The 24,612-nt window shown below is 36.2% G+C and overlaps 2 protein-coding genes across 4 annotated transcripts; both read right to left on the bottom strand.

The window, feature by feature from the left end:
* Positions 1-158: 158 nt before the first annotated feature.
* LOC129802247 (pleckstrin homology domain-containing family M member 1) lies at positions 159-6,120 on the bottom strand. The gene is made up of 4 exons (XM_055847928.1): positions 5,867-6,120; positions 4,572-5,796; positions 3,978-4,503; positions 159-396 (listed from the first exon to the last, which is right to left on the bottom strand). The coding sequence occupies exons 1-4, from the start codon at positions 5,994-5,996 to the stop codon at positions 265-267; spliced, it is 2,013 nt and encodes a 670-aa protein (XP_055703903.1). The 5' UTR covers positions 5,997-6,120; the 3' UTR covers positions 159-264.
* A 2,576-nt stretch (positions 6,121-8,696) lies between these two features.
* LOC129802246 (tyrosine-protein kinase Shark) lies at positions 8,697-22,875 on the bottom strand. 3 transcript variants are annotated; one of them, XM_055847925.1, is made up of 5 exons: positions 22,386-22,875; positions 17,818-17,914; positions 14,033-15,066; positions 12,135-13,922; positions 8,697-10,109 (listed from the first exon to the last, which is right to left on the bottom strand). In XM_055847925.1, exons 1-5 carry the CDS (start codon positions 22,410-22,412, stop codon positions 9,918-9,920), a joined length of 3,138 nt encoding a protein of 1,045 aa, XP_055703900.1. In that variant the 5' UTR covers positions 22,413-22,875; the 3' UTR covers positions 8,697-9,917. The 3 variants fall into 3 exon arrangements, with proteins under 3 accessions (XP_055703900.1, XP_055703901.1, XP_055703902.1); XM_055847926.1 differs by lacking the exon at positions 22,386-22,875 and adding an exon at positions 18,384-18,584; XM_055847927.1 differs by lacking the exon at positions 22,386-22,875 and adding an exon at positions 18,061-18,372.
* Between the last annotated feature and the right edge of the window lie 1,737 nt (positions 22,876-24,612).

The following is a 24,612-nucleotide window of genomic DNA, read 5'->3' as shown; positions in this document are numbered from 1 at the left end:
ACAACAAACCGCTAAAGATGCTAAAGATGGCCACGACTCGCATTCCAAGTTTTGTTCTCCTTTTTTCTCATTTTTCTCAAAGAAAAAGCAGTGTTTTCTTCAATTCTCCCGTGAAAATTTGTAGTGTTCTTGTCAGTGGACATTTAAAAGCAGTGAAATGTGTGAATTACTCTGTGGTACAGCGGTAAAATTTATTAAACAAAAGCGCAGGAAGTGGCTCAAAAAGCACATTGAATTTTGCATTTTGGGCATTTTTTGCAATCTTCAATCCTCACGAATAGATTCCAAGGCGTCCAGCAGCGGTAAGTCTTCTCTTTTCTTCTTTCTGTCGCACTTGGGGCAGGGCTGCAGGGCATTGAGGCAGGAATCGTGGAAAACAGCTCCACAGATATCGCACTGAAAGAAAAAGTTGGGTTATGATCAATTGCACGACATGATACTTTTTCTGTCCAGGAATTCTAGGATTTCTTGAGGAGAGAGATGAAATTTCCAATCGCGACTATTAAAAAAATCTTGTCTGATTATTAATTTGTCGTTAAAACGATAATAGCTCACATAGCTCATTTCTGCTTGGGAGATAAAAGGGGTGAAAGTGTCTCGGATTAAGAAAATTGGTTTGTTGTACGAGATAGTTATTGTCCAGGATTAAATTTTCCGGGGATCGATAGATATCCCAGACTCTGGGAAATGGAATAATACGATCCTGCATAATTTATTTAATTTCATTAAATAGCAAAGAAAAAAAACAGTGACAAGCCCAGATAAGTTTGTGGTAATAAAGTTTCTTTACAGGTCACGGGAGTTATTGAAACTTTTAAGACTTGAGTTTTGGGGGTAGTAGGGGTGCGGTTGGCTTCAAAAAGCTTCTTATAAAATAGTCTAACTGCCATGGGAGTGGATTGCGCCATTACTATGGCCTCCTCCTAGTATAAAATCTTAATTTTACTTCTCGAAGTCAAAGAAAAAGCGCATATAAAAATCGATTTTTTCAGCTTTTTTTACTTCGAGGATTTATACCTGTTCTTCAACCGATTTTGATAAATTTGAATTTTTTGGAAAGGTCTTGAAATTTTTAACTTTTTATTTTTAGTTCATTTATAAAATAATTTTTGAATTGCCCCTAAAAACACGTAAATATTTTTCACGTGGTAAATTTGAAATGTATTTCTTATGGCTCCGTCTTTCGGCACACCCTTTCGATCAGGAAAATTACATATAGTCGAAATTCACATATCTTTCTCTCTCAAGCATTTTCCATATATCTATATAATCTCTTTTTTCTTCTTTCTTGCCATACGCGCGAGTCGATTATGTTTAAAAAAAATATGAAAATTTATCTTTCTAAACCGGAGATATTGCGTACTAAGACGGCCGAGTCTGACATTGCCGGTCTATCATTTTCGGTATCAGGGATGTTCGAAACCGGTCCCGACTAAAATGCTGTACCCCAAAATTTTGAAAGTCAGAATCACGAACTCCAAAATCCCCCGGGTCGAAATCCCGAAAGCCAAAATCCCGAAATTCGAAATCCTGAAAGACAAAATCCCGAAAAGTCAAAATTTTGAAAATCAAATTCCCGAAAAGTCAAAATCTCGAATGTGTCGAAATCCCGAAATCCGGAATCCTAAAAAGCTAAAATAACAGAAAGCCAAAATCCCTAAAATCACGAACACCAAAATTCTGAAGATCCAAAATCCTGAAAACCAAAATCCCTAAAAGCCAAAATTCCCGTAAGCCAAAATCCTGAATTTCGAAATCCCAAAAGTCAAAACCCAGAAAACCAAAACTCCGAAAAGAAAAACCCAGATATCCGCAATCCTGAAATGCCAACTTTGGGGGTCTATCTCTTCTAGTTTACGAGATATTCGCATTTAAAGATTTGCATACAAAATATGCCTAAAAAAATTTTTTTTTGATGCCAACTTTGGGGGGTCTATCTCTTCTAGTTTACGAGATATTCGCATTTAAAGATTTGCATACAATATATGCCTAAAAATTTTTTTTTGATGTCAACTTTGGGGGGTCTATCTCTTCTAGTTTACGAGATATTCGCATTTAAAGATTTGCATACAAAATATGCCTAAAAAAAAATTTTTTTTTGATGTCAACTTTGGGGGGTCTATCTCTTCTAGTTTACGAGATATTCGCATTTAAAGATTTGCATACAAAATATGCCTAAAAAGTTTTTTTTTTATGCCAACTTTGGGGGGTCTATCTCTTCTAGTTTACGAGATATTCGCATTTAAAGATTTGCATACAAAATATGCCAAAAAAAAATTTTTTTTGATGCCAACTTTGGGGGGTCTATCTCTTCTAGTTTACGAGATATTCGCATTTAAAGATTTGCATACAAAATATGCCTAAAAAAATTTTTTTTTGATGCCAACTTTGGGGGGTCTATCTCTTCTAGTTTACGAGATATTCGCATTTAAAGATTTGCATACAAAATATGCCTAAAAAATTTTTTTTGATGTCAACTTTGGGGGGTCTATCTCTTCTAGTTTACGAGATATTCGCATTTAAAGATTTGCATACAAAATATGCCTAAAAAATTTTTTTTGATGCCAACTTTGGGGGGTCTATCTCTTCTAGTTTACGAGATATTCGCATTTAAAGATTTGCATACAAAATATGCCTAAAAAAAAATTTTTTTTGATGTCAACTTTGGGGGGTCTATCTCTTCTAGTTTACGAGATATTCGCATTTAAAGATTTGCATACAAAATATGCCTAAAAAGTTTTTTTTTTATGCCAACTTTGGGGGGTCTATCTCTTCTAGTTTACGAGATATTCGCATTTAAAGATTTGCATACAAAATATGCCAAAAAAAAAATTTTTTTGATGCCAACTTTGGGGGGTCTATCTCTTCTAGTTTACGAGATATTCGCATTTAAAGATTTGCATACAAAATATGCCTAAAAAAAATTTTTTTTTGATGCCAACTTTGGGGGGTCTATCTCTTCTAGTTTACGAGATATTCGCATTTAAAGATTTGCATACAAAATATGCCTAAAAAAAAATTTTTTTTTGATGCCAACTTTGGGGAGTCTATCTCTTCTAGTTTACGAGATATTCGCATTTAAAGATTTGCATAGAAAATATGCCTAAAAAATTTTTTTTGATGTCAACTTTGGGGGGTCTATCTCTTCTAGTTTACGAGATATTCGCATTTAAAGATTTGCATACAAAATATGCCTAAAAAAAATTTTTTTTTGATGCCAACTTTGGGGGGTCTATCTCTTCTAGTTTACGAGATATTCGCATTTAAAGATTTGCATACAAAATATGCCTAAAAAAAATTTTTTTTTGATGCCAACTTTGGGGGGTCTATCTCTTCTAGTTTACGAGATATTCGCATTTAAAGATTTGCATAGAAAATATGCCTAAAAAATTTTTTTTGATGTCAACTTTGGGGGGTCTATCTCTTCTAGTTTACGAGATATTCGCATTTAAAGATTTGCATACAAAATATGCCTAAAAAATTTTTTTTGATGTCAACTTTGGGGGGTCTATCTCTTCTAGTTTACGAGATATTCGCATTTAAAGATTTGCATACAAAATATGCCTAAAAAATTTTTTTTTGATGCCAACTTTGGGGGGTCTATCTCTTCTAGTTTACGAGATATTCGCATTTAAAGATTTGCATACAAAATATGCCTAAAAAAATTTTTTTTGATGCCAACTTTGGGGGGGTCTATCTCTTCTAGTTTACGAGATATTCCCATTTAAAGATTTGCATACAAAATATGCCTAAAAAAATTTTTTTGATGCCAACTTTGGGGGGTCTATCTCTTCTAGTTTACGAGATATTCGCATTTAAAGATTTGCATACAAAATATGCCTAAAACAATTTTTTTTGATGCCAACTTTGGGGGGTGTTTCGGGAATAACTTTCCTCGTTCTATGGTCATCATCTATTCCCCAATTAGGTTTTCAATATGTTCCCAATAAGGATTTCAAGGTAGAAAGCAAACTTACTCGGAATGTGGTGTCAATGTTGAAGGGATAGAGCACCTTGTGACTCTTGCAAATCTCACAAATAAATCCCTTCTGACTGCATAGGCGACAATTCAGGATGTGCTCCTGGCCAAACTGAATAGCTTTTCGTAGGAGTTGCTTGAGGTATCCCTTTGGTATTTGTATGGTCAAGTCTCCGATTGCATATCGATGTATGTGCTCATAGAGATAAGTCTTTCCGGAAACTTGCTCCTGGAATTTCTCCATAATTTCCCGATTGCACGTAAATAGGTAGGCTCGGATGAAGTTCAGCTGAATTCTCAGGGATTGCAATTCTGCCATTTCGCTCACAGCTGAATAGATTCCCGGATTAATGATTTTCATGTCAATTATCGGTTGCAATTGGAATTCAAAGAGGAATTTGGAGACTTTCTGTGAAACTGGTAGACGCCTAAAGTCCCAGTTGTGAATGACTTTGGCTGGGATTATGTGTAGATCCTGACTCATGCACATGTCGCAGAAGTAGTTGCCGGAAAAGGAGCAGACTCTGCAAGGGTAAGGGATTGCGTTACTAATGGTCAGATTGAGGAGGGTAGGAGTATATCTTGAACTTACTGTGGTGTCTTTACGCCAATTCCAAAGGGACTGGAACATGCCTGGCACATAAATCCCTGTCGATCGAGTCCTTGTTCTCGGGCCAAGATGCAGGTCTGACTGATAAAATCACGGAGTTCGTCTATTTGAAATTTTTCCGTTAGGGAGTCAATCATTTCGAAGCTAAGGTCCTCATCGCTCTCATTTTGAGAAGATGTCCTTTCTGTGGGAGTTTTGTTGGCATTGGCTGCATATTGGGCTTCCAGTTGATCCCAGATGTGGCTCAAGTCGAAGGTTGTAGCGTAGGTGTTTCTGTCAGCGTGTTTGGCCAGGAGAGTGTTGAAGCTCTGACGATCAGCTGACGTGGATTGTGTGGAGACAATCGACTGGGTCATGCTGTTTGAACGACTAAGGATCCGATGATCCTTGGCAGCTCCTTTGTCATCAGTCGGAGATGACCAACCTTCCCTCTGATCCAGGGAATTCCCTGAAGTCTTCCTCTCCTTAATCTTTCGTTCAGCTACAATCTCATCTTCCTTGTCGTCAGATACTTTGCTCATGAGAATGTCAAAGTTCTCGTCGGCTGTCAGATCAGCTGCCCGGGGATGGTTTGTGGGGGAAGATGAGAACATTGAATTTGAGATGGTGTCCTCGTAAACTTGATCGATGGAAAGGGGTTTGGGCTGTGGGGGTAGTTCTGGCACTTCATCACTCAGAGAACTAGCTACATCAACTCCCGATGCAATTGGGTAGGATTTCAAGGGTGGAGTCCAGATGCCAGCCATCTGCAATGGCTGATCTGTCCACTGATTCAGTAGGCTGGAATTGAAGGGCAATTTGAAGCGGATGCAGCTCTCAACACCTTCAAGAATCCTCTCAGCCACCTCAAGTCTGTCATGATCCTTGAGCAGGGCGTGTCTGTTGTAATAAGGATTGAGGGCTGATGAGTCATTGCGGATGGTCTTGAGATGCGATGAGAGCAATCCATCGTTAATGAGTAGTCGAATCCAGGCACGACAGTAGCCAATATCTTTGTTCACTTGACTCAGGGATTGAATTTGATCGATAAATTGTTTGTGGGAGAATATGAGGAGGATTGGCCAGAAATTAGGTTCTGGCCTTCGGTTAATCTCATTGGCAATCACACTTATGGTCTTCCGGACAAAGGATCCCTTGATGCCATGTAGAAAAATTGCCTCGATTGTGGTACAAAAGGAATTTGTGCTTTCTGTGAGTTCCAGCAATTCTTCAACATTCCAAAAGAATTCTTTTCAGGTCAGAAGTTCTTCCCTGGTAAAAATTTCAACAGTACTTACCACAGTTATTCTCTGCATATTCAAATTGAATCTCCCGGGCATTTTCTGAGAGAGCTGATATCAGGGATTGCTTGATAACCGTCTCTCTGCCACTTAAACTATTTCTGACTCCACTAAAAAAGGATTCCATCTGTACAAAATATTGACCCAAAACACAATCGATCACAAAACATTTCTTCACAAAAACGACAAAAACAATGGCGAGCTTGCGACCAGCTGATTTTGACACTTGCCACAGAGCCTGCGCAATTCTATTGCTCTAACTCTGAAAAATAGTAATATCTATAATCTATCGATTATATAATTTCTTTAAGAACACTCCTCGTTCAGTCAAATTCAAATCAAATTGTCAAACGATGAGAGATAGCAATTTGAACTTTTTGGAGGACCCCCCTTTATGTGAAATTTGCCTTATATCCGAAATGTTTTTTTAAGATAAAGCTTATTAGTGAATTTCTCCACCTAATATTAAGATCCCTGGTCTAATTTTCTTGCACAGTAAAGGAGTTATGTATCCTAATCTTAAAATTATTGCTTAGAACAATAAATCTCCGAGTTCATCGCTCAATAATTTTGAAATCTAAAAACCTTCCATTTCAGATTTTACCAAATTAATCTAGAATGTCTCAAGACTAGATGGTGATTCAAAAAATAATCGTAAATTAATGGCATTGTTTCTCTTATTTGACTATAAGGATAATATAAATTTATATGCAGTAATTTGTGGTCTTCCAGTAGATGTCACCTCAGGAAGTTTTCTTGAAGGTTAGCATTCTATGATCTTCTATTTTAGTTCGCAATTTTATTCTTTACGACGTTTTAAGGATGAATGTCCTCTTCTTCAGATATCGAATTTTGTTGGGAAAATCACGTACAGGCGGGAAATGGTTACACTTTTTAGGATCACTTTTTTTCGATCAGTCGAATGGTGTCGATCAGTCGAATGGTGAACTTAAAAGTGCAATCTGTGATCCAAGTCCTAAAAAGTGTAACCATTTCCCGCCTGTATGTGATTTTCCCAACAAAATTCAATATCTGGTGAAGAGGACATTCATCCTCGAAACGTCGTAAAGAATAAATTTGCGAAAGTCAAGAAAGGTCTAGTGTTTTCCGTCAATTCTTGCTACACCCCATCGGACCGAAATTCTTCAAATAACGGAATTTCATATTGAAACCAAAAGTTTTTAGAATAACAAGAAGATTAGGTTAATTAATCGATAAATTTAATTTTTTATTTATTGAAACAACAAAAACCTAATAAGCCCGATTTCTGCAAAGTTTTTGAGGTTAGAATCTAATTTATATAACAATTTAGGATTTCGATTTTTCTTGCCGAAGAATTTGCGATAAAAATCAATCCAGAATTTTCTACCATATAAAATACGTGCGATAAATTATTTTTTAAGGTTAGACCTAACGTAACCTATAATTTTTTCAAATAATTCGTTGTGTTCTGGGGCTTTTGCCCTGAAAGATCCCGTAAAAAAAACCAAGACTTATCGCGGCCAATTTCCCAGCAGCGACCCAGCTCTGTACTACTAGAGAAAGACCGTAAAGAAAAACCGATGTGACACTAATTTTAACAATGGGTATTCTGAAATCATCGGAAGTGGAAAATCACTCAGGGAAAATGCTTCAACTTTTATCAGAGCTTTCGGCTCAGTCTCCAAGCCTTCATCAGTGGTCAAGTCTTTATGTTATTCTCTGAGTTTCGTTCATTTTCGTTGATTTCCGGAATCAACGCTAAGACGACGATGGCTGCCTGAGGATGGAAAAACATAGATGAAATTAAATCAAATCAAATAAGAGAACAAGTATAGCCGGTTATAAATCAATAAATCCAAAAAGGGCACTTTCCGAAGCGAAGTTATCAATTCCTTCATTGAGTGTTGAATCAAAGCTTTTTTTTTAAATGAATGTTGTGACGTCTCACTAAAGCTTGGTTAAATTTTGAATCATGCTTATGAGTGTTGGTATAAGCCTCATATTTCTATGACGAGACTAATGCTAACGCTCTAATAAGTGTTCATGGAGCGTTCCGTAAACACTCACGAGTGTTGCATGAATACTCGCGCTCGTGAGTGATCCATGAACACTCGTGCGTGTTTCATGAACACTTCATTGAAGCAAGTGTGAGTGCAGCATTTACTGTTTATCAATTTTAATGTAAAATTTCATTTCGGCTGAAGTATATGCTTAAATGTTTTCGACTTAAGGATATACTTCAGTCGAGATTATTTTCGTATGAAAAATTCATAAAGAATTTTTGTATTAAAGTCCCCAGAAGTACAACCAGTGCTTCTCGATTCCGTTTCCACGATGAAGTATCAGAACATCTAATCGATGTAATCAAATATAAATATCCTTAGGTCTAGGAATGTTTTGTGAAAACACATGCATAATATGTGTGTTACTTTTAAAAAGTTTATAAACCGATAAATTTGACCGGTCTTGGTAAGTTTGGTGTTAAATTCTCCTTTGCATTAAATTCACGTGAGTCACATATAAAAAAAAAGAAAGCGTAAAGAAAACACAATTTTCACTACAAGGCTTTCATATGCACTCAACAAGGGTTGAATCAAGCCTCAGACAGACTCATAAGGCTTGAATTTAACCTCATGAATGTTGAAACAAACCACGAGCGTAATACCAAGCCTCACCTGAGAGTTGGTTGATTCGAGTGTTGGATTTTAATTGTGACAACAATCATTTTGTGTCCTGGTACACGAAGTTACAAACTGTAGATAGAGCGAACTCACAAGTTCCAGCATTCAGCAAAATCTTATCCATTTCGTCGATCATAAAAGCAAATTGGAAAAGAAAACAACAATTCTCCAAACTCTGTTTTTATTCTCTCTTGTCCTTCCTCAACATAAACACAATTATAAATTTATTGCAATATTGCTTGTCAAACAACATTGTCAATTTTCTTTTTATTTTATAAATTATAGTAAGTGGTAATAGTTTTAAAAAAAGGCACATCAGATAAACTCGGGTTTTTCCTGCATTTAAAATAAATAGTAAAAGTTAATATGATTTTAATAACATATTTGTTAGACTCTGGTTAATCTTTTAGAAATATCTGTTTTGAGTTTTGCAAAAGTTTTTTTTTTCTTGTTAAATGTTTTCTGTTTTACTTGCGGAATGTGAAGTTGCAGAGGAGAGATTATTATTTATGTCCTAAAGGCTATGGCATGATATTGTAAACAGCACAAAGATTAGCATAGCTATGGCAAAGAAATATGTCGCGGATAAACTCAAATTCATTTGAACATCTTTTGTTTTTTTTATATGTAAAACTTGGAAAGGCAAACACTTAAGAAGCGTCCGACTTTCAGCACTGTCTGACTTTTAGCAAATTATACTATTTTAAAAATTTTGAGATTATTTTTCGAATTTGTAATTGAAAAAAAAGTTCTTTAAGTTTTCATATCGTGCGTAGCCATTAATTTAAAACAAAAATTGTAACAAATAACAGAGTAAAATTAGAATTAACAAATTCTACACTTAATGGGGAGCGAAGAACTGCTTTTGTTTTGTAAACATGTTTTCTGGGATTGTGCATATGAGTGAGCGAGACAACTATAGAATTAGGTGCAGCGCACTCATTCTGAATTGTCAAATTTGTGTTGACAAAACAAAAATAATTCAGTTTCGTCCACAATATAGAGTACAAAATAATTCACAAACATTAACTGATTGTTAGTAACTCTGATGTCATTACGAGAGAATAATTGCCACAATCTTCCTAACAATATTTTAATATTAAAATCAAAATACTTTGATTGCAAAATCTTTAACTGATAAACACTACTTTGAGATAAAAACTAATAATAACACAGAAGATATCGACTAATAGCATATTTAGCTCACAACATATTTTTTCTGTTCTTTTTTTTTATCATAACGAACTACATAACTATGATTTCCACTCAGACGATCTACTTATCAACAGAGTGATGTGAAGTTTGAAAACTCTGAAAAGGGGTTAGGTTTTTAGAGTTTAAATGCTAGACAATGCGAAGAAGTATTTTTTGGCTGATTTTAGAATTCAGACAATCTGTTCAGATTTGATCAATTCCGTGACATTTGCGTAGTCAGGAGCAAAGAATTCTGTTAGATGGCGGAAAGTAGGACGATCCTTAGGTTTGTAGTTCCAACAATTTTCCATTCTTTCGAAGATGTCATCAGGACAAAGTGATGGTTTTAGCAGACGTTTTCCCTCTTCTATTAGCTTTATAACCTGGAAAAAATAATAGGATTGATAGGTTAATAATAGGTTTTGTAGTTCAAGGACCTTATGGAGTGAGCGAGATGACTAGATTTAGTTTTCACTCATTCTCACTGAAATGTCAAAAATATGTTCAGAAAACAAAAATTATTGTGAGTTGCGCTTTTGAAACTAATGCCCAACGTATAATAACTTTTGTTTTAATAACACGTTTTCGAAACAGCATGTGGGAGTAAGTGAGATGGCTATACAGTAGACCTCTCACTTATCCGTGGACTCTTTTTCCGGGTGACATAAAAAAATCCGCGAGACAGTTGAATTTTCAAAATTTTGTTGACAAGGTAAAGTGCCCTCGAGTCGACCGGTTCCTCAATTCGACAGGTAGAGTTATTTATTCAATTTATTTATATTTTCACTAATATTTGGCGTATGATCTAACATTAATAGGTCAATTATTCCAAAAATAAATACGAATCAGTGACAATTTTATAGAAATTCACCATTAAAACATTCGAATATTGACCGAAAACCAAGTCTAAAGAACTTTTCCACCGTTTTTCTCTGGAGGTTGGTCGCCAACGCTAAGATGGCGGTGGACGCTTGTTACTTTTATTCTTTTTCTTAAGCTACAACACTATGATTTCGAGAGATTTGTGTCTCAAAATTCAAATGAATTAAATAAAAAATTTAATATGTGCCGCTCAGAGAAAAAATGGGCTATCAGAATTGGAAAATGCATAATATACCCATATATTATGTTGGGCATAATTCCCAGCGCACAGAACTTTTGTTTTGTAAACATGTGTTCGAAATTACCTATGAGAGGGAGAGAGAGAGGTGACTAGAGAGAGCTGATTTTTATTTTTTTACTCATTTAAATGTTAAAAAGAACCTAGCAAAATGGCTAGACCTGTAGAGTCGCGGCAGCTCAATGGACAAACAATGTAGGCTTTGTGAAGCAGAGGCCTTGGTTCGATCCGTGATTCCGTGACGGAAATCATATGTAACCCTATAGCCAACGGCCGCGGCGATTCCACTGGATTTCCAGCAGCCTTTTCTGCCATGTCCGCTGATTTTAACGCTAAAAATCCGCGTGGAATTCCCTGGATTTTACCGCTCAAAATCCGCGTAAGCTTCCGAGATAGAATTTGACGCTAAATTTCTTCCTAGCGTTCCATGGACGTTTGCGGAACTCTGTATAGGACCGTATAATAAGAAATATCCGCGAGTTTCCATGGACTTTTCTCTGACGAATATTTCCACGGCTTTTCCTATGGATTATTAGCGTATAATCGGCAGTCAGCCCTTTAAAAATTCGGAAAAATCCTCTATATTTCCACGAAATTATCCGTGGAAATTTCCATGCAACGGCCTTAGAGACTTCCATGGTTTAATATTACGGAGTTCCACGACTTCTCCAGTGGATTTTTTTAAAATATTTTTCTTTAAAATAATTCCAAAAATTGATTAAAAATGGCGTGGAATTTTCATATATAGAATTTCCACAAAAAACATCCACAAATAAGTGGACCATCAGTGCCAATTGGCAACTTGGAACTTGGAGAGTATTCATCTATGAGACGAACACTCAGTTGTGCAACTTTTGAGTTGAAAATATTCCTACCATATCGTTCATTTGAGTATGTCTAGCTCGCAAGAATTATAGCGTTAGAGCGAAAAATAATTGCGGAATTTTCGCGTTTTCTTCCATGGAAAATATACTCGGAATATTCAATGGAAATTTTGTTTAAATTTCCAGGGAATTTTCTTAGGTAATTGCAGGAAAATACTTCGGTATTTTTTTTTTCAAGGAAATCCACGCGAAAAAAAGCTGATAACTCCGCAGAATTCCAAGAGGAATATTAGCGTTTATTTCCCCGGAATCTCACGCGGAAAAATAGGAGAAAAATTCCATGGACTTTTCTGTTACTGTGAAACTTTGAGGAAGGCTAGAACTGGATCTTTTAGTGAATATACATTGTTTTAGTAAACAAAAGGAGATGTACGCTCTGTATAAGCGTGAAGTTTAATACTCACATCAACCCCTTTCATGTCTCCGTACGGTGGTTCTCCCAGTGTGTACATTTCCCATAGCGTTATCCCAAATGACCAGACGTCACTGGCGTGGGAAAAAGTGCCATAATTGAAGCTTTCCGGTGCATACCACTTAATGGGCCACTTGCCACCTTGACTGGCCTTGTAGTAATCATTGTCCATTGCGAGTGCACGCGACAGGCCAAAGTCAGAGATTTTTGCCTGATTCTTGGAAGCCAGTAGAATATTCCGTGCAGCTAGATCACGATGGACATAGTGCTGCTTCTCCAGATAATTCATGCCACAAGCTATCTGCGATGCCCACAGTCTCAGTTCGCAATTGGGATTGATTTTGTCACCGTTCTGATGCAAATAGTCCAACATCGAGCCGAGACCCACGAGCTCCTGAACCATCATCAGGGGAGGTCCCTTGGAGATGCCAATGAGCTTGACGATACAGTGATGCCTCAGCTGTATCATGACATTTGCTTCTCTGAGGAATTCTTCGCGATTCTTGCGACATCGCTCATCGTGGAGAGTTTTTATGGCGACTGGGATTCTTTCGGCTTCCACCTCGGGTCCCGAAAGGCTTCCCCGGTAGACACTTCCGAATTCCCCTTCGCCCAGAACTGTGTCCAATTTGAGCTCACATGCGGGAATGAAGTAGTAGGGTTTTGTTGCTTTCTGAACACTTCCTTCGTGTTCTGGTTGAGATGATGTACTGGCTGTACTGGTTTGATGCTGAAGAATACTGGCAAATTCACTTTCACTCCTCTCAGATGCCATTGAGTCCAATCGATCGAATTTGGGTGGATTTGGAGGGACGTAATTAGCATTAGATGGTAGTTCCATGAACATTGGAATTTTCTGCATAACAATGTACCCAGCTTCATTGACGACATTCCCATTGTTAACCTGTTGGGATTGACTATTGTCCACAACCATGGGTTTATCGATGAAATAAATCTCCTCTGTATCCTTATCCTTCATCTGATCATCAATTCGTGCCACGTCACTTTCAGTGAAGTACTCAAGGGAATCAAATTGTGGTTGAGTATCTGTGGATACATTGCTATTTCGAGCATCGTCAGTTTCTTGACTATTTGGGCTATGATCTCCCTCAATGTCAATGTCCACAATGGCACAATTGTTTGTTGGTGTATTGTAAAGGGTATCAAGTGGTGGTGATTGAACAAGGAAGTCCGTTGAAAATGATAAATTTTTCATGAGATTCGTATCAATTTCTAGTTGCTGATCAAAATTCTTCTGTTGTGCTTCTTCTTCCTTTTTCGCTGAATTTTTCTTACTCCGTCGCAAACTATTGAGTCCATCTATTAGGATGTTCCTCTTTGGACGCGTATGCTTGAGACTCCGGAAATCCGGTGATTTTGAAGCTTTGCGACTCGTATCGCTTTCAGGGGATGTTGGGGAGGTTCCAAAAATAGCTCCCCTGTTCATAATATCATTGGTGGGGACGGATAGATTGCGTGTCTTACGAAATGCAAATCCACTTTCCATAAAATCACTGTCACTGCGGTTCCGGGCAAAACTCCTGGCACCTTTTGGTGAATCATCAATAACATGTTCCGGACTGCTGGGTGATGTAGAGGGAGGAGCTTTGGCACGCTTGGTTTTTGGTATTGTTGATGGTAGAGGTAGGGGAGGTTTGGGTTTCGGTTTAACAGGATGGCGCAAATTTATCGGAAGACCATCGGCAAATTTTGTATAATGTTGTACTAAGTGTTCCAGGGATGTCATGTAGGGGCCCTCATCGATGTAGAGATAGTGAGACTGAAAGATTAATTTACACGTTAGATTCCCACGGTAATATCAATTAGCAGTTTTTTCTGTTGGGGTTTCTAGGAATCTTAACAAGAATTCTTAGAAAGAAGTAAACTCACCGTTTTCTGGATGATAAAGTGCTTGGGTTGGTTGTCATATAGCAGCGTCAGTACTTGACTACCTTTGTTCTTTTCGGTGTATCTCAAGAGGAAAATTCCAGAAGTGATGTCACTTTCATTGTTCTCGTCATTTGAATTACTGTCTATTCCATTTCCTTGATTTTGGCTGGAATTTTCGAGCTTTTTAGCTATTATCAAACTTCTGGCATATTCCTCAATCAGTGCCACTGCTTCGAGTCTATCCAGTGTACCGTGATACCACTGAATTCTGGAGGTTGACGGAGGAGATTCTGAGTAGTTTTCAAGGAAGTCAACTACATGGTTGTGACCCTTCTCCCGGGCAAAGTCAATTGGTAGTTCTCCGGAGGATGACCTAGGCCTTAGGGGTGCATGTGCATTCAGGAGCACCCTGACAGCCTCCAAATTTCCATGTTCCGCAGCATCATGGAGTGGAACACAGCCAGTCTCGTTATTGCGGGCCTGTATGTTGGCCTTTGAGTCGATCAGGAGTTGTATCATTGAAGCTGATTGCGTGCGGCAGGCATAGTGTAGCGGGGTGTTGCCTTTGATGTCCCGGAAGTTGATATTTGCATTGCACTCGATGATTTTCTGAAGGATTGCCTCATCGGCATATTGGCATGCGAGATGAACGGCCGTTTGACCATCTTGATTCTTGGCATCGATATTTCGGTAGCCGCATTTCAGTAATTCCGATACAACGGTGTAGTTGCCTTCCTTTGTAGCTCGATGGAGCAAGTTCATTCGGCCATGGCAGCGAGAATCGTGCGGTGGTGGATCACATTTAACAATTGCGGAGAGTTTGGTCACTAGACCGTGAGATGATTGCTGATAGTGCTCAATGAGGGAGTCTAGGCCATGGATTCTCTTGTTGTCGTCAATGGAGAAGAAAGCATCCTCTCCATGACGGCGTATTTGGTAGTGGCAGACTTGTCCTTGGTGCAGTACTGAGAGGACGTAATCCCCATTGGAGGAATTGCTCTCACGTACTAGAAAAACACCATCTCCATATCCTTCTGTAATGATATTTTGAATTGGTGTATCAAAAATTGTTCTATTGCTTTTACTGACGAAATTAACAAACTGTATGATAGTTATGACATCATGAATGGGTATACTTCTTTTCAAAAATTAATACATTCTTTCATGTTGACTCTGGAGGTGCAGGGGAAACCTAAAGAATGGGGAAGCCTGAAGCTCAATTTAGGTTATTGCTTAAGTAAGGGATTTATCTTATACGATGACCTTGTTCACTTTTGTGTAATTCGTCGGTTTAAACGTTCGAACTTCCATTAGATTTTTAGGTGCGTTTTCTCTCATATACCTTCGAATCGGTACAGAAAACCCCTCTACCGGAGAGAGGTTTGAAATCGGGATGGTTATTGTTATTATATAATTATTATTATATTTATATATAATTATATTTTCTGGTCGTGTATGGGATCGGTGATCAGATTTGCTCTCCTAGATCATATGATTTAATAACATTCGCTTTTTCAGTGGTTATTTTTTAAAGACACTTACGTCAATAAACCTACATCTGTCCGTGTATTAATGGAAGATTTCAGCCACATTTGTGCAAAAAGGGTTTGGACAATTTTGACGAAAGAATACACATATGCTAGTAAAGCCATTAGGGTTATTTGCTCGACGACCTATTCCATATAATACAACCTATAAGTTTCAATCAAAAAAGTATTTATTAGATAAAAGAAACAGTTTTCTAATTAATACAAATCTTGCATGATTTTTGGGACACCTTTTCAAACTAGAACCAAAATATCCTTCTTTAATCTTACTAATACGGTATCGGTTTTGACGCGTATAATGTCCTTCTTCGAAAGCTCCGTTTCTTTACTTTCAAATTTTCTGATACACACGGCTCTTCGTTATCCGACTGACTGGGAGACAAAATGACATATAGGTTTTTTGAATGATTAACTGTTTTTATATTTTGTGCTGTGTGAATTTATTTTCTGTCTGACAAAGAACAAGAGAATTTTCTTCATGCTGTGCTTATGTTTCATTTTTTATCACAATTACGTATTAAAAACTTCGATACAATGATAATAATACTTTAATTCACACTGGAGAAACTTCATGTTTAGTAAAAGTAATTTTGAATACATCAACCGCCAATGTTTGGCAGCTGTCACCCGGATAACGAAGTACCGGATAACGAAGAGCCGTGTGTATTCAAAATTGTTTTTAAAACAGATGTTTTTATTTTCAAGAGATGTTCTTTTCTTATAAAATACTTGGAAAAATCTTTCGCAATAACTATTTAGTTATACGAATTTATCTCGATTTAAAAAACATTCCGGTATTTGTGAGATGAAAAAGGAGAACGCCCACTCCATGCAATTATAACCAAAAAGGGTAGTAACCCTGGCTCCAATCGACTTTATTTTTGCAAAAAAGTCGATTAAATTTTCACCGTTTTGCAGATTATTTCTTTCAGAGTTATTTGATGTGCGTGACCTTGCTCCAGCTGTTAGGAAGCTTTTCTTTAATTATATCACTTAAGGATGGTCTATATTCTATATATTCGAACTATATTCGAGCAGTGAAGGCCCATAAGTGCTAGAAATAAAATTTACTAATAACGCCAAAGGCACTTCCGAAGGACAGTCTCGTGTTTATGTGAATGTAAACAACGTGTATCTGAAGTTCGAAACGTTTCGAACAAACTACGACATATTTTGAATAAAATAGAAGGTCCACCAGGCTTTCTACATTAGTCATGGCACACTTGGGAAATTTGTAACAGAGGGTGGATACAATTTATCTCAGAAACGAACCACTAAAGGTGATTTTTCGAAGGTCACTGGTACACAGCACACAGGGTGCATTTCGAAATTATATAAAAGGACACCTTTAAGAATATTTTAGGTGTAGGCTGGTAAAATCAAGGGCTATCAAGCCTAATAAAGAGTGAAGCTATTTCTTTTTCACCTTGGAAAAAATTTGCAGACATTGAACTGCGGCTCGAACAAATTGTATCGTAATTTGTTTTAGATAACTCTTTGTTCAAAATTTAGAAATATATCAGAATGATAAGTCAATTTTCTTTAGTAAAAACTAGGTTTTAGTAGGTTTAATGTCGATAGACATTTTTATTAAGAAAAATAGGAAAAAATCGAGTAGTACGAAACTTCCGTCATCCGAAGCTTCAAAAGCTTCCTCCACATCGTGAAGTGCGAACTTTTTTTTGGATTATTTACGAGATAAGCCAAAACATGGTCTTAACCCTTTAAGGACGATTGGGTCAGCAGCGGTGACCCAAAAATGAAACTTTTTCTACGGTCATTTAAAGTTGTGTTTTGCTCTAAAAAGTCAGAAAAAGTAATTTTTTCTGACCCCCGATTTTTGACCTTCTCGTCCTTAAACGGTTAAAGGAGGGACCCTGTCTTTGAGCTCATGTTCTATGCAAAATACACTATAAACAATATTACCAATGCAAACGACGATAATATTAATCATGTCGAAGCACAAATATTTTTCCTTACAATGTATTATTTTAACTGTTTTCTTTTTTTTTCACCAAAGAATGAAAGTTATTTTGTTATCAAAATAAAACCTACTCCAATATAGAATGGTCTTTATGTGAAGTGTAAACTTGATCATATTTCTGGCCTAAAAAATTATGCTTATTTTTGAGTAAATTGTTTTTCACAAATTGTAACTTTAGAGGTGCAACCTATTACAGCTAACTCGGCAAAATCTATCCCGAAATATGTGACGATAAGAGAATTTCATAAGATTACCTTCTCTTAAAATCTGTTCTGCTCTTTCGCGAGAAACTCTGCCGTGAAACCAGCACAAATTGTCCTCACGATTCATCCTTATGATGTAGGAGTTTGTCTGAAAAATTCCAAATAAAGTTTTCTATGAGAATTCGGTACAAATTCCCAGCTATAAAAAGGCATTTGATAAGTTTCAATTCCGAGAATTTACATAAACGCTTATTTCTCTACACTCTCGAATGATTTCTTGTTTTTTTTCTTCACCTCTGTTGAAATTTTGCCTCATTGATTAATGCCATTTAAGTCTATCAGTGCTGTTGTTAAAATTTCCCATGTTGACGTCATTGAACGAGATTGTCTCACTTGCTTTCTTATTCCCTTTGTTGGTATTTTTAAGACGTTCAACAAGTTGAGATCTGTCTTATTGAGATTATCTTAACATCGAGGCATAAATTTTTATTCTTGACTTTTATCAAGGGTGGGGTACAAAAAGAAGAATTTCTATCGTCCATTTCTCACTAAGATGATTTAATCACTGAAGATATAGAGAAATCAATAAACACTTGAGATACTGCAAAATTTCCTACCAATTTTTAATCCACTTCAATGGTGGTATTCACAATAATTAGTTCGTTATCTACAGAATAACATCACAAAAGTTTTCAAAAAAATTGTGATAAAAATGCACAAAAACTAAAGCTAAATTTTAGGAAAACCTTGCAAGATAATTCAGACAAAGTCCAAAGGCACCAATTCTCTAGTAAACACTCTGACTGATTGAGCAGCTTTGACAGAATCAGCCATAGCGAACCGAACTTGTGACACACGATCGTGAACCAACTTACGCACACACTTACACGATTGTAGTAAAATTACAGTGGCTGTAGTAAAAATGAGGCACTTCTTATCATTCCAACTTTACCTTTCTCATCATTTTAGCAAGAATTGCAATTAAGGCCGAGACGTTAATAAAATTTTTGACTCATTTCTTATTGTATCACTTTAGTTATTCAACAAAATACTATTTGCATGAGTTTGCATTTAAGCATAGAAACTTGTGTTATTTCGCAAAATGTATTTTTGAAATTATATTGCCAAATTCGTAATATAGTAAGGTGGGGTAACTGGATCATTTTCCGAAGAGTGTTATTTAAACGCTTGTTTTTGGACTGATGAAATTCTTTTTTACTTCTTCTAAATCCATAGAATTATTCACTGTTTCATTTAGAAACACAATATAAAAAAAAATATCAAAGATATTAAAGAAAATTTCGGCATAGTTGCATGCAAGCGTCAAAGTCTCAAGTTTGAAATGTAATATTTTAAATACAAATTGATTTTTTATTCTTTCTTCTGAAAGAGTGTTGCTTGGAATCTTCTAAAGAGTTTACCGTCTTTATTTACTCTAATACATTTTAAAATGAATAAAAATATAGATAGGGGAAGGTTTTGCACCTTCGTAACGTCGCAGGTTCGTAAATGTTGATTTTTTTCCAAGTTACTAAATAAATATCATCCATGATCATATATTCTTATAGCTAATCCCACATCTCACATTTCCGGACAACCTTGGGAGCCTAGGCCTTTTTTCCTGGGTTCTAGAAGCAAAAATAAAAAATGGGCCTAAAATCGCAATTCTGATGTGTATTATTTTATGCATTTTTTCACGCTTCAAGAGTCTTTTCGAAGAAAAACAACATTCCAAGTTATAGAAGGTTTATCAGGGTCAATATTTAACGTGAAAATCTTTCGCTAGAAGGGGGTGGAATTGTAGGCGAAGAAAAGTTCACAAAGATTGCCTTCAGTTGCAGGTTTGTAAAAATATCAGTCAAAATCATTGACTACCAACTCTGTGAATTCCAGACTGTTCTGGGACACACTGTGCACGACGCTCTGGATATTTTGACCCATCCAGAGATTCCACTGAACAAGTTGACAAGAAAATTATGATATTACAACGATTACAACATTTTTCAAGAAAATCTCGAAGAAAAACACGCACTTCCACAGCAAAGTGAGACTTCATCAGATGTTTTTGTTTCGCTTCTGTCAAATCGAACATTAAGCCTAAATCTGCTTATGGTAGGTGTGATTCCTTCATTGTCCATACGGTGCGTTTTAAGCATTTTTCATACAATTTGCTTTGTTTTCAAGCGGAGTTTTTCTCATTGAACTTTAAATTAATCACTGGTAATTCTAAGAATCACTGATGTTCAAAAAATGTTCTGTAAGACAGATTCGAAGTATTAGAGAAAATACGAGGATTACAATAGGTGTGATTGCTTCTTTCTGATTTGTGCAGTGATGAAACTAGACTATTTATAGTAGATGTGATTCTTTTATTGCCACTTCGATGTATTTCGAGTATTTTTCATAAAATTTTCCTTGTTTTAAAGTGAAACTTTCCACATTTCATTTTAAATTGATGGCTGGTCATTTTTGAAATTAGTTGTGTCCGAAATATGTTCTGTAAGACTCTTTGGAGGTGTCAAAGAAAATCAGAGGATTACAATAGGTGTGAATATAAGAGAATCACACCTAACCGAGCTCTGAACTGACTGTCAGAATGCAGGGAAAACATGGTTTTCCGAGTGCCAAAAAACATGTGTTAGAAAAATAGCTTAAAATTGATCTTTTAATGCGTGATACCTTCTACAAACAGTGAAAAGATTTAGATGAAAGTACCATCTAAGTAGTGATGCCCAAATTTTTGTTTCCGGTGTAACGTTTCCGGGGAAAATGAGGCCTACAGGGGTTGGAAGAAATGGTACGAAGCATTCCGGTACCGGATACATTCGTAAGAAATGCTACTACATTTTCATTTTCCTGTAGAGGAAAATCCAAGGATTTCCAGGAATTTTGTGAGGCAGAATTATGAACCCAATAAGTGAGAGATTTTTTTGACATAGTGATATAATTGATTACGTTTGTGTGGCATTCAGTAAAAAATCTTAAATCTTGGATTCCTTTTTTAGTACGAAGGTTCAAAACCTTCCCCTATAGCTTTGGTACCCTATTTCGGCCACCTTCATTCTCATAGTTCCTTGCCCTTCGGGAATTCTTCCAATATCTTTTTCACGTCATCTCGTTTGTCGAAGCTAGATTTTTTTGTTATTATTTTGCATTGTATAATCTCTACAGTATGTAAAAACTAAAAATTCATGGAAATTCGAGGAACAAAAAAGGTGGCCGGAATTGCAAGCTTTCCGGAATTAGGCAAGATCAATTTTCACTTACCCTAGATTACTTTAAATAGATTTTTTTGCACTTGAAAACGAAAGTATTCAGAAGAAATGTTAACTACAGCTAAGTACACTAAAGTAGTAAATGCGATTTACGTAATGACCGTTTTAAAACGGTCTTACCTGATAGAGGGTTAAGTTCATAAAGTCGGAGTGTTTAGAAAAGTTTTAGTATTTAACGAAAGGTTTCCAATTTCAAAATGCCCTGATTGATCAAATTATGAAAATCAAAATTAGTGTCCATTTCCTTTTCAAAAGATTTGTATATTATGTCTATCTCATTCTTTCGCACGTGAAATTCAATTGAGCTAAATCGAATTTGTTGTGATGTTCAAAAGAAGAAGAAGAGTGCGAAGAATGAGACAAAACATATGCAAAGCGTGTGGGAAAGAAAGGGATTCGAATTTCGACTTCATGAAATTTTCCTGATCTCAAAGGTGTACTGATGCTATAATTATTGAAAAATAAATTGTTATCGAATTTCGAAAATGGTTTTTAGATTTGAATGTTTCTAACGATGATTACTGGAGGTTTCGATATTTGAAAAAGTTGTAGTATTTTGTGGGATCCTATCCGGAAAATCAATTTTTGATCATTTTAAAATTTAGGTGTCGAAATTTTGTCTAAAGTTTCGAAAAAGAACAAGTACGCTGAAAGATTTTAAATTTTGCAAATTTTCCCATGGCATTTTACCTTTCTAGTAGAATTCTTTAAAAATTCTAGTATAAAAAATATAAAATGTATTTGTACGTATTCTATAACAATGTGATGATAATTCCCATTTTGATTTTAAATAAGACAATGAGTCGATGATTTTAAACGATAACTTATGTAAAATGAATGCGCAAAACACCGCGAATAAAATAATTTTTCGGATAAATTTTTCAATCTTGCAAAAATAAACATTCCATCAGAGAATGCGAATTTCTTTGCGAAAAAAAAATACATTTGTGCTTGAAGACGAAATTCTATTTTTACCTCTTAACATCTTGACTCTTTGGCCTGAATGTAATTATGATTCACCCTGGAGTTACATAATTTAAATTGGGAAAGAGTCGCACTGTGGATGAATTTGCAGAAAAAGACACGCACATAACATTAGCTGAATTTTATTATATAAAACTTTATGTCATTTGGTAGACATTTTATGCTGAAGAATTACTCTTGATTCTTTAAGATGGAAAAGAGGAATTATTTATTTAAAATAATAAATTTCCCTATCGAATTTTTAGTTGAGTTTACTCTTTAGAATTTATGCTAATTCGATACAATTTTTGAGGTCGTAAGTTTGATGTAATCTGTTTGGTGAAATTGAGAGATGTGCTCAATGTTGACTCATCATCTCACCTTAAGAAGAACATACTGTGACGTCATGTTTTTGGCTGGAGAGTGTCTGGCTGCCGACTTTATGGGATTAATCCGGTGTATGTGGGGTGTGAGTGAGAGCGGAAGTAAAGATTTGCCAGAGAAAAATCAGAGAAAATTCCCTTTTATCTTTATTGGCAATTTACTGATATCCGGCAAATTTAATGCAAAGGGTCATATCGTAGATACGTAGATAAATCACTCAATTTTGAGGATGCACATCAAATGGGAGATTCACATTTTTTTTCACTGATTTACGGCACAAATTTTCTTTTCCGGGGTGTTTTCCACCAAACGACCTCACAAACACGTTCTCTTGAGGCAAAAATCCGAGAATTACTCAAGAGCCGAAATGCACAGGGAGATATTGTGATTTTTTTTAAATTTATTTTTGTTTTCGCTCGAAAAGCGATTATTCGTCATCGTGCGGATTGGATGAGTCATCCAAGTCTTGTGTCTCTCTGCCGATGAAAGTTTCCTCTCTACGTTCTCACTCTCATCAACGCCACTGTTTACTTCTCTCACCGTTCAACATCCAAATGGTTTGAAGTTTGAACTTAAGTCCTCTCTTTGCTCTCACAATTTCTCATGAATATTGCTGTCCTTTTCTTCTTCTCTCTCGCTTTCTCACTCTATCTGTCTCTGTTCCTCTTACTAAAATACTTACATGTATTAGTCTCTCTGTATCAAGAATAGGGTAAAGGTGCTGAAATATGGTACGTTTGTACAAATTGACCTATCAGTACTAAGTAAAGCATTCCAGCTTTCCGGAATGCTCGAACTTACGAGATATAGCTCTTCGTAAATTAGGTCTTCGCATAACCTTTGGTCTTTATTGGTCTACTATAAATCACAAAAGCATTTGAAAGTCAAAAAAATCTGTACTTAACTGATTCATTACCGATGAAGACCAATCCAGCCGGATTCAGAAATTCAATACCTTTCCAAAAAATCCAAATTTAACCAAATCGGTTGAAAAATAAGTCCTCTAAAGTTGACATTTAACCTGCAATAATTCAAAATGGCGAATTTTCCGGTCATAGGTATGTTTGGACGAAATGTAGGACTACCTCTAAAATATAATCAAAAATCATTGAAAACTCTTGGGCCAATTTGGAGAAACACAAAAACCGAAAAAACTTGGTTTTTAGAGGATGTAAAATTGTTCAAAAATTGGTACTTAACCGGTTCATTACCGATGAAGACCGATGGAGCCGGGTTCGGAATTTCAGTACCTTCCAAAAAAACTAAATTTAACCAAATCGGTTGAAAAATAAATCCTCCAAAGTTGACCTTTAACCTACCATAATTCAAAATGGCGAATTTTCCGGTCATGGTATGTTTGGACGAAATGCTCACCTCTACCTATGGAATTTTACTGTGTCACTGGAGTTAATTCGCGCTCTTTTTTTTGGTCCCGAAAAATTTGTTCAAAGCGGAACTCCCTGTGAAAACATAATTTTTTTAATGAGATACCCAAAAAAAATCCCAGGAAGTCTCCTGGATTATTAGAAATAAATGGCTTTAAGGCAGGGGCGAGGAAGAACCATTTGAAACCGAATAGACTTCAAAATACGTTTGCCGAGATAGCGTTTTGTCAACCAAACCATTTGTCAATGAAATTTTGAAAATTCAAGTGTCTTACGGATTATTTCAGGGTTATACCGTGTGATACCGAACAAACGTCAAATGAAGCTTGTAAACCAATGGACCTCTGGATTATTTTACTTGATCCGGAGAAGGGTCCACCGGATAAGCGGGACTCTACCGTAATCTCGGTAACCCGTGTACATGAGCGTTAAAAAATACGAAAGAAAAACAAGATGAAAATAATTTAGCATTGCTCATAATCTCTTCCCCACGTGTCGTTTAATAAGGTCAACTTCCTAAAAGAAATATTTAGAAAGAATAAGCAAGAAAAAAGGCCCAAAAATGTGCTAAACTTACCCAAGAAGCAAAATAGCTGCCTTATAGAACCAAGTATTACACAATTTTTTTAGTGCACTTTTAAAAGATTAGTGAGAATTTTCTATTGAAATTCCCATAGAAGCTCTTAAGATCCTTAAGAGTGCGCCACTTATAGTAATCTCACTGATGGAACCAAGAGCGTTTTAAGAAAATAAAAAGATTTTTGGTTAAAAATAAAGCGTAATTCACAAGACAAATCTCACTTCAGATCAAATTACAAATCACAACTAACGTGAATCAA

This window comes from Phlebotomus papatasi, chromosome 2 (assembly GCF_024763615.1).
Source record: "Phlebotomus papatasi isolate M1 chromosome 2, Ppap_2.1, whole genome shotgun sequence".
In the NCBI taxonomy this organism is placed as follows: Eukaryota; Metazoa; Arthropoda; class Insecta; order Diptera; family Psychodidae; genus Phlebotomus; species Phlebotomus papatasi.
This window is presented reverse-complemented; position numbering and strand designations above follow the sequence as displayed.